Source organism: Mirounga angustirostris, unplaced genomic scaffold, assembly GCF_029215605.1.
Source record: "Mirounga angustirostris isolate CCGP_5_RB_7025 unplaced genomic scaffold, mMirAng1.0.hap1 SCAF_11, whole genome shotgun sequence".
Classification (NCBI taxonomy): Eukaryota; Metazoa; Chordata; class Mammalia; order Carnivora; family Phocidae; genus Mirounga; species Mirounga angustirostris.
Window position 1 is genome coordinate 125403186 of NW_026991719.1, and position 10520 is coordinate 125413705.

Below are 10520 nucleotides of genomic sequence, written 5' to 3' on the forward strand. Positions count from 1 at the left end.
GGAGCCTCAGGGCCAGAGGGGTGGGTGACGTCGCTCACCAACGTAGGTTCCAGCACGTAGTGCCAATGCCAGGAGGTGGCCGGAGGATATCCTCGGGGCAGGAGGGAGAGGAGAGCTCCCTGGAGGGGTGACCAGGGAGGGTTAGAGATGAGAGGTCTTTGGGGCTCAGCACACCCCCACTCACACCCACCTACCCTTTCCAGCCAACCTGACCCCCCAGGCTTCCCACACCCACATGTCTGCTGCTTCTGGATTTGGGAGCCCCACACAGCACCCACTCCTCTGGCCACACACAATGACCTTGCAGCCCCAGAATGGTTCACTCAGCCTTTGCATTCTCAGCTGGGGTGTCGCACCTGCCCTTCACGGCTGCCATCGCCCGGAGACCAGCCCCTGTGAGTGGCTCGATTAATCAGCACTCTCCGTCTGATGGAAACTAACGGAGCGCAAGCCTATCCCCCCCGCTCCACCGCTGCTATGCCAGTTAGCCCTGCCCCTGCCCCAGTCACACTCTCACCCATGTTTGGCCCCGCTCCCCAGGCTGGGCGCGAGGATCCAAACGTGTGGCCAGAGATGGGCTATTGTGTGCACGCAGGTTTACTCCCAAGCAGCAAGCTGGGTGCCAGATAGATGGCTGCCCCCGGGGGTGAGCGGAGACACACAGACACGCCCCAGCACCCCCTCCCCACCCACACTTCCAAAGCCTGCTCCCCACCAGCGTGCCCCGATGGCTCCCCCATCTCATCAGGCAGCAGCACTGGGCCTCCGTACTCAGAGAGGGCTCCTAACCCAGCCAGGCGACGGGCAGGGGCGGGCAGCAAATCTGGTCAGATGTGGCCAGAGAGGCTCCCTCAGGGCTGTTTAGTTCTGACTGACCGTGCCAGAAGCAGATCGTAGCAGTTGCTCTATTTTAATTGCCAACGTGAAAGCCTTCCATCCAACTTGGCAAAGCCAATGCCAGGTAGGCCCCAACGATTTCCTCGGACACACCCTCCTGGAGCCTGGGGAAACAAGCTCATCACACACTTGCAGGGCGGCAGCTCCCACGATTAAGCCAAGCCCGCGGAGGAAGGAGCTTTGCAAAGTGAAAGCGCCTTTCTCAGGAAGTTCGTTGATTTCAAGCCAAGTCTCTCCACTTGGGTTTCTGCGAACAGTGTGCTGGCATTTCTTCTCAGCTATTTGACAGCTTTGTTTCCACATTAGGACTAGTATCAGCCCTGCCCGGCCCGAGCCTTCCTGCAACCATGGGCCTTACCACAGGGAAGGACCGTCCAGCCAATTCCTAAAGCACATGCCAGCTCGCAGCCTAAGGCAGACCCCAGAACCCCTGCTCCGAGCCCTCCCCCAGTAGGCACTTCCAGGCTGACTCCCAGGGCTGGGAGCCGGAGCCCAGGAAGCTCAAGACTTATTCGAGGCCCTGCAGCTGGACCTGGCCAGGATGCAAAGCAAGGCCGACCGCCTGAAAGGCCCAGGACTCACCCCATGCCTGGGTCAGCTCAGTGCAACTGCTTGTTGACATCAGCAGCATGAGTCTGGACTCTCCCAGTCCTGGGCACAGATGCATGCACACAGGATGGGAGGTAATCTTCACAGAACTTGCCAACCGTTAGCATTTTTGACCGGCCAACACGCACGGAGCCCTGTCTTTCGTTGGTCTGGGGTTCGAGCCCTCCCTCAGTGAAAGGGGCCGGCTCTGGAGTTGCATTTTCACATTTCCTAATTCCATGGTGAGGAAAGGGAACCTTCCTCTTTGATTGTGGGTAAGTCACCCCACACCTCTTTGTGTCGCCTGCAAGCCCTGATCCACCCTCATGCCTACAGGGACGGTTTGGGACCTGGGAACCCCAAAGTTCCTGGAAAGCAGTTCCCCTGGCTCTCCCCAGCTGCTATGTTCAGAATTTGCTGTAAACCCAAAGCCCGAATGCCAGGAGAGCCGAAAAGTCCCCTCCCTCCCGCAGAAGATTCTGGATTAGTGGCTGGCACAGAGACAGGCATGCCCATCAAGCATGAGGGGGCTTTGAGGGAGCAGCAGTGAGACAGAAGCAGAGGGCGGAAAGCGTGACGACCCCTCCCCATCCACAGCCTGCTTGTCCCACGGTACAGAGGAGAAAAGGCCAGTTTCTGTGGTCACTGTTGTCATCATTGTTCGGGAGCCTTTGCTTTGCTTTTTCTCTTCTCTTCTCTTTTCATTCCCTTTTTGCGTTTCTTTACTTGGGTGGGTGTTCCCTCTGTCCTTCCCTTGCCTCCCGGTGTTTACATCCCCTCCCCACCCCCATCACACCTGCAATGCAAACTTGAGCGATTGGAGGTCAGAACAAAAGTGGAGCACACCCACTTTCAGCCGTGACCTTCAGCCCCTCTGCTCCGTCAGGGCGGACAGGGTGGGTGAGGCTTCGAAGCTCAGGGCTGCGGTGAAGGCAGGCCAGCGCTTACCTGTGGGAGCAGACGGCGGACAGCAAAGAACAGAGAAGTAAGCTCATGTTAAGTGTAGATGGTCACAAGCCTCAGAGGAGAAGAAAGCAGAGTAAGAGAAATGTTGGGGGTGCTATCTTGGGTAAAGGTTGTCTGAGACGGCCTCTCGAAGGATGGATATGTGAGCCGAGTTCTGAATAAAGAGAAAAAGCTAGCATGGGACAATCTGGCAGAAGAACAGTCTAGACAGGGGAAAGGGCAGGTGTAATGTTGCTGAGGGAGCCTCAAGCTAGCTGATTAGAGGTACTTTCGGCAGCCGCCCACTGAGCCCTTGCTGGGTGCAGGCACTGTGCTGGGTGCTGGGAGCTGGGGAGGTCAGCGAATCAGACAGACCCCAGTCTTCAGGGGCCTATCGAAAGGAGACAGAGGAGAGAATAATGGCAGGGGTGGGGTGAACTGAAGGTGAGCCATGCTGGGAAGAAAATGAAGAAGAGGCACAGGGTTGCTGAGGGAGACGGGGGGGCTGAGACTGTAAACAGAAAAGGTGAGGGGGGGCCATGAGGTTCACTGGGGAAGAGGCTTCCCGGCAGAGGGAACGGCTTGTGCAAAGGCCCTGAGGCAGGAGTGTGCCAGTATTCGGGAAAAGCCAGGAAGCTGAGGCTGGAGACAGTAAAGAGGCTTGAGAAAGAAAATGGTCTGAGGCGGGCCCTGACTTTGCAGGAGACGCAGCTATTGAAGGGTTTAGACCAGTGGAGACTGTGACATGCTCTGGCTTTTGTTTGAAAGGACTGCTTGGGCTGCCCTGCAGAGACTGGACAGCAGAGGTAAAGGGCAGCAGCTGTGAGACCAGGGAGGAGGCGTAGGGTGGGGGTGAAGTTAAAGTGGCAGGCAGAGCCCCGAGTCTGGAGATAGAGGTGTTGGACTCGTCAGCAGACAGATGGTATTTAGGACCACAGCAGATAAGAGCAGCTGGGAAACGTGTGGGTGTAGATGAAGAAGAGAAAAGGTCGAAAGATGAGCCCTGGGGCCCTCGGATGTGAGCGGATGGTGAGAGGACAGAGAACCTGGAGACCTGTCTACAGCCAGGAATCAGGGGTGTGGCGTGGGGAGCAGTGAGTGCCCAGCTGGGGAGGTCCTTGGGGAGCAGGGGGTCAGGAAAGAACCGGCCACTGACAGCAGCTAGAGGGGACTGTGGCCCCAAGAGAGAGTCTCTTGTAAGACAAGACAAATGAGTAGGCTAGGCAAGGGAGGGGGGGCAACATCCTTGAGTGGGTGCAGAGGCCAGGGTGGGGCCCCCAGGCAGTGCGGGAACAAGCAGGGCTGCCTCTCGGACATCAGGAAATGGGGGGCACAGCCGGCCTCACTTGGGGCGAGACAGGAAGCTATGGGAGAGCCCTCCAGCCCCAGCCTGACCTGATCCTCCTCGGCCTTCCCAGACACCCTGGCTACAACGCTAAGAGGCAGCTTTATTGGAAAGTGCTTTTCATGTCTTTCTTTTACTTTTAAGTTATCCCACAGTAAAATGGACTTTTGGCGGGCAGGGGCTCAGTTCGGTGAGTTCCCACACTGCACAGAGTGGACCCAGGGCAGCTCCTTCACCTGCTAGAATGTTTGGCGTCCCCACCAGCTAGGTTGGGGAGGGCCGGGCCTGATTCAATAATCAGAGAGGAGGGAGGCTGCGAGGGACCCCAGCGATGTCAGCCACAGAGGTGGGAGCCAGGGAGGATCAAGAGACCAGGCAGTCAGGCTCTGAGTCCCAGGGGCCTCCAGGGCCCTGGCAGATACGGCAGCAGCCGTGGAGGTAGAGAGGGCTCCGCTGAGAAGAGGTTGGGGAATTCGGGGCTGGGGCACATGCTGATGCAGGGCACTGGGGTCGGGGACCGAGGTGCCTCTGTGGTTTGGCCAGAGCCCTGCACTAGGACCGGAAGACCAGGGCTGACCCTCAGCCTCCTTCAGTTTGATAGATCCTTCAGCCATCCAAGGGGAGGTGAGGGAGCAGCAGTGCATGCTGGGAAGCAGTGCGTGCTGGCTGCAGGCATAGGTGGAGGTGTATATATATATATACACCCTTTATATGGTGTCCCTGGAGTCTGTGGGCTTTCGGTGACACTGACAGCCTTGAGGGTGGCAAGGTCCCTCGGGGAGTGGCAGAGATGGAGAAGGGCACTGTTTCCGCTCAGCCTTGGTCACTCTTTTGCTGGGACACACTGAACTCTGCCGTGGGGATGTTCTGAAGCCCCCGTGCATGAGCTCGGCTCTCTAGAGCAGGCCTCTCTTCTCGAAACGTTTGCCGGTTCTCACCAAACCCGTGTCCCAGGAAGTCGCTGTGCTCTTCAGTGTCGGGTGGCCTGAAAACACCCCATCATGACAGCAATACCAAGCAATTTGTTAACAGCCCAAGGTTTGAATGCGGGGAATTGGGACGTGGACGAGACTAGGGATGACACAAGCCTAGCTTAGAGCCCAAAATCGCATGTCTGCGTGAGCAGCCCGCCCCCCCCCCACCCGCCCCGTTGGTGATTGAGCAACTACTCTGTGCCACACTCTGTCGATAGGCAGCAAACCAGACCAGTGACAAGACAGTCATTAAAGTAAGTCTGATTATACTTGGGAGGAGCAAGCACCCTGAAGGAAAGTTCCGGAGCTGCAGAAGCTGGAGAAGAAGGGCTGGCTGCCCGTTTTGGGCAAAGACTTTGGAGTTCAGCCAGGCACAGGGAGACCTGAAGGTGGGTTTCAGCATGTGACCCAGATCCAAGTGAGGGGACCAGCTCAGCCAGAGGAAAGGGTGTAGCCAGGGTCATCGGATCATTGCTGCCAAACTTACCACGAAGGCGCCTAGGGTCAAGGGCTGCAGGGTCCAGCTTACTTTCCTTTCTGTGACTTGTCCCAGTACCTCCCCCCCAGTTCTGGCACCAGAAAAGGCCCAAAGAATGAGGCCACATCTTCAATGACTACAAAAAGTGATTTCTATTTCTTTTCGTTAAAAATATCAAATGATTCTCCCCTCAATTTCTGGGTTACCCCTTTCTCAGGAGCCAGTCTGGGGGAGTCAAGGAACTGAGGGCAAATAGTTGGCCATCTGTAATCCAGAAGACGTGACTTCACCAAATTCAGAGAAAATCCTAGCCAGATTTAAGATTTGGAGTTAGGGAATTCCAATTTTACGGAGCTCTTTGGCTGACTGTTTTTGCCCTCGAGTGGCTGTGAGGTTCACCTGGCTTAAACTGATTTACGAGCACTGTGCTTGGCCACGCACTGACTGTCCCGGGGTTCCAGACCCTGGAGGCTCGAAAAGGACTCATTGTCCGCAGTGTGATTCATGGTCTAAACTAGGGGACAGCAAACTTCTCCTATAAAGGACCTTAGAGTAATTATTTTTAGCTTTGCAGGCCAGGTCTCTGCCACAACTACCCAACTCTGCTCCGGCACCTTGAAGACAGGCATAGACGAAGCAGAAATGAATGGGCGTGGCTGTGTGGCAATAAAACTTTATTTGTAAAACCAAGCTGAGGGCCAGTGTTAGCCCTTGGGCCACAGTTTGCCAACACCCAGTCTAAACCAAGAAAACCAAGTCCTAGAAGCTTTGACCTGGAAATGACTTTAGAACTGATGCTATGTCCACCCACTCACATAGGGAAGAGCTGACTTCCCCATCTCAGCACAAGGCCAGCTGGCTCATGCGGGGCCCAGCAAAGGCCTTCCCATGGACTCGAGCTTCTAGAACCAAGAGGGAGCCCAGGTGGTAGGGGACCAGGGAGGGAACAAAGTGAGGCAGCAGCTCTGTGGCTCATAAACCTGATGACATTTGAGCACTCGTGTAAGTGAAGGTGGGATCGAAGAGACCAAGGGGCTAGTTCTGGGAGCAAGATCCTGCAGGAGGTATGGGGGTCAGAGGGTGCCTGAGCTCGGCTGGGGCCAAGGGCCACCAGAGCCGGGGATCCAGGGCACTGTGGGAAGCTCTTCCCTGCGGTCTGCCAATGCCAGTGGAGCAGCCGGGGAACAAGATCTAGAAAAGCCTGAGTAGAGGAAGGATACGGCAGATTCCACTGACCAAAAGAAGTCATCTGGCTTGGAAACTGAAGAGGAGGAGGAGAGTGCAGGGTGCGAAAGGCTGGAGGGGCAAAATGCCTGTGATGGCAGGAGACACGATGGCAAAAGGGTCTGCGAAGGGAAATGCCAACCGATCAGAGGCACCGAGCTGCGGGCCAGGGGGCCTGCAGGAGGCGAGAGGAACCATTGCGTTGGAGCAGGGCATCCAAGCAGGACAGGCTTACTGGGTGCAAATCAAAAGTGGGGCCATTTTCAGTGTGGGATGCCTCCAGATGGGAGAGTGGCCAGCTCTCAGGCCCCCGATTACAGCCAGATGAGCCCCAAGGTGGCGGTCAGGGCTAGGAGGTGGGCCTGGGCGTACGAACAGAGAGGAGGAGGACCAGTGCCAGGCCAGGGCTCTGGGGCACCATGGGCCAGAGGAAGGAGAAGTGCAGGAGACAGGGCCAGGTAGGAGGAGGGCCAGGCAGTGGTGATGTCAGGGAAATCAAGAGGAGTTTCCAGAAAGAGGGACAGTCAGCTGTGTTGGGGGCCCCGGAGAAATCAAATAAGATGGAGACACAGAAGTCGCCACTGGACTTCGCAGCAGGAAGACTGATGGCCATGTGGGTCTGGGCATGGCAGGTGCTGGTTACAGGCACGAGAGCTGGTGGGACGGAGACAAGGTCTATAGAGAAGCCAGGGAGGGAGACCCACTTGAGAAAGGCCGGCAATGTGCCCATAGGCTGGGGACTTGCTCTTGTCCGAAAGTTATGCAGACTTTGTGGTAAGAGGAAGCAGAGAGTCCCCTCTCTAGCATTCTCCCTTTTTGGAATCATCTTTCTGTTCTATCGAATTGGAATTCAGATTTGGCAGAGGGCCCAGTTGATGAGACACAGACCCAATCCTGAAAACCCTTAGCGCAACCAGGCAGAGCTGTCCCAGTTGCTCCATTCCAATGGACGAACGTTTGTCACGCAGTAACCTGGTGCTGTTGATGTGGGTGGAACTTGCCAGCACCAGCCAGCCATTGACTATGTCCTTCCCTCCTTCTTTCCTTCCTTCCTGGCTTCCCTCCTTCCCTTCTTCCTCCTTTCCTTCCTTTCTCCCTCCCTCCCTCCCTCCTCCCACCTTGGGCCCCTGTCCTTCCATGTCTTGCTCCAGATCCGGGTGGTGAAAGCATTCCGTAGCTCGCTCTATGAAGGCCTGGAGAAACCGGAATCCAAGACCTCCATTCATAACTTCATGGCAACGCCCGAGTTTCTGATCAATGACTACACCCACAACATCCCACTCATCGATGACACGGACGTGGATGAGAACGAGGAGCGCCTGCGGGCCCCCCCACCCCCGTCCCCCAACCAGAACAACAACGCCATAGACAGCGGTATCTACCTGACCACGCACGGCACCAAGTCAGCTACCTCGTCAGTGTTTTCTTCCAGACCCGGGAGCCCGCTCCACAGCGTGGAGACGTCCCTCTAAGGGAAGGGCTCCGGGCACACGCACACCGCACACACGCGCACTCGGCCCGGATGGCACAGGCCTGCAAGGAGAGCACGGCCAAGGCGGCTGAAGATGGTGCTCGCACGGCACTAGCAAGAAGCCACTCCACCCAAGGCTTCTTATCTGGGACTGAGGAGGACGAGGGAGAAACTAGAGCGTGAGAAGAGCCGTGTTTCCCTTTTTTCTATCGAAGCATTTTTTTAACGAACACTACAGTTCCTCCGCACGTTCGCTGTTCGGGCTGTGCGGTGGGGCGGGGGGCTGGTTTCAGCTGACTGGGCGTTTCCCTGCACCTGCCGGAGAGCAGCTGGCCCGACAGGTTCATACAGAGAGAAAAAAGATGACCGTGGCTCGGCAGCGCCCGGAAGGATGCCCCGCCGGACAGCCTGTCGCTGGGAGCCGCCTGCAAATGTACCTGCGCCGCCGAGCGCCCCTCCCCCAGGACACATGTGCGGTCTGTATGTGTGTGCGTGTGTGCATAGATATGCGTGTGCGTATAGACATGTACGTACATATATGACCAGATGCGTATTTAAAGAATAAGGAGCTATTTATCAGCATGATATTTCCATTCCTCTTATCAGGTGTTTTCATTTTGAAATTTCATTATTTATTGTGGCAGGGTTTTTTTTCAGGGAACGAGACTGCAAGAATATCTTTTTGGTTGCTTGCCCGCCCCCCACCGCTGCCCCCCACCTTCTGCCCAGCCTCCGTTCTCCATCCCGGTCCTCCTCCCCGCACAGTTCCTGGGAATGTTGCTGTGGAGATTCCTGAGAAGGTCGGGGAGAGAGACACGAGGCCGGAGCGGTTAGAATTAGAACTTTTGCACTTTGAGACCCCTGCCTATAGAGGGAAAAAAACAAACAAACAAAAAAAACAAAAACCTTTCAATGGAATTTTTTTATTTAAAAGGAAAATACCAAAGTATTGATAAGAATGATCCCCTCCAGTAGGTGGAAAGGGGAGTTTTGCTTTCAGTTTCCTTCGGTTTCAACTCCAAGTCCTGAATTCTGGCTGGTGGGCTTTCTTTGTCCACGCCCCAACTTCAACAGCATGAAGCGCTGCCGCCCCCTGCCACGCCGACCCCTTGGAAACACCCAGAACCCGGGAGCAGCCCCAGGAGAGCCAGGTCTGGAGGTGGGGGTGGGGCTGGGGGTGGGGAGACCACCAAGAGTCAGGCAGAACGTGGCGGAGGAAGAGGTACCCTCCAAACCCAAGAGGAGCTGACGTGACCGCAACCGAGAAGTTGGGCTGAGGGGTCTGCCGAGTGACTGGGGCCAGGTCTCAGTCACCACCCGCCAAAGCACTCTTCCGACCCGGGGCTTCTCGTTCAAGGACAACTATGACCCACAAAGGCATGGATTTGTGTCTGCAGCCACCTACGGTGACATGGGGGAAGCAGGCGCAGGAGCAAAGCCCCTGGGAGCGATGGCACCTCGCCGCCGTCGCTCCGGTCACAGCTGTGGCTCTGTCTCACGAGCCCGGGAGGCTGAGGAGGTCAGCTTCGCCGTGCCGGCTGAGCACCCTGTCTGCAGGAGGGAGAGCTGGGCCTGGGCTCCCCAGACGGTTCCCTCGGGGACCTCTCCTTGCCGTATGGGCACCCGTTGTGCCAAGCCTCAGTTTCCCCTGAATGCACGCTGACCAGGGAGGGAAATGCAGCAAAAGCAGAGTTTCCTTTACCTTCTGAATTCATCTGTCGCATTTTGCAGAGACGCAGTTGAAGTCCGACCGCAGCGTGAACATGTGCCTATCACTTGGGCCTGAGGCTGAGCCACTGAGGGACAGCTGGGAGCTGAGGGACACGGGTCAGAATGGAAATGCAGGTGTGGGTGAGCAGCAAGGCCGGCTCACCCGTCATGTCCCCTGTGCTACCCCCACTGGCAGGGGACTCGCCCAAGCCCACCTGCCTCTGTGAGCATCTGGGTCGACATCCAAAACATGCTCAGTTCCTACCGCTAACCTGAAGGCCATGTCACCCCTGAGCAGGAGTAGTCAAATCTCGGGCGAAGGAATTCCAGTTAGACAAGAAAATCCCACTTAAGATGCCAGCTACAGATAACTTAAAGCCATCCCTTTATTCCAAAGGGCACACTGAGAATGTTACCCATTTGTGAATTGTTCCCTAATGTCCTTGTTTAAACAACAAAAAGGGCAACTCAATTTGTTGAGGGTCTGTGTGTTCTTAAACTAGAAATAAAATTGGAAATCTTTCAAATTGAAGAAGGTAAGCTGCATATGCTCTGCTCATGGGCTTCTTTTCATTCTCTGTTAGAGACACCTTGGTAGAACAAACGGTCCGTATAGATTAAACAAAAACCCTCACTGCTGCCGTACGAAGTTGCCTACTGTGTGTGTCCATTGTTGCCCTTCCTCGGGGTGTGGGGTTCAGAAAGGGGCGCCGTGACCTCAGATTGTCGCTCTGGTTTCTGTACAGTCTTCAGGCCGAGGGACCTGTCTTGTGAGGAAGCCCCCTCTATAAAGCATATTATACGGAATGGCTTGGTCAACTGTGTTCAGTTATGAAATATGTTTTACATTTTTATCTGCCTGTTATAAAGATGAACAAAAATTATCTT

At 55.8% G+C, this 10520-nt stretch overlaps 1 protein-coding gene across 1 annotated transcript in view; it reads left to right on the plus strand.

The window, feature by feature from the left end:
- Positions 1-10520, plus strand: part of ATP2B3 (ATPase plasma membrane Ca2+ transporting 3) — a 44495-nt gene extending 33975 nt beyond the window's left edge. Inside the window, exon 21 of the mRNA XM_045883910.3 lies at positions 7603-10520. Coding sequence (XP_045739866.1) covers positions 7603-7923 — 321 coding nt within the window. The 3' untranslated portion in view covers positions 7924-10520. The remainder of the gene's footprint in view (positions 1-7602) is intronic.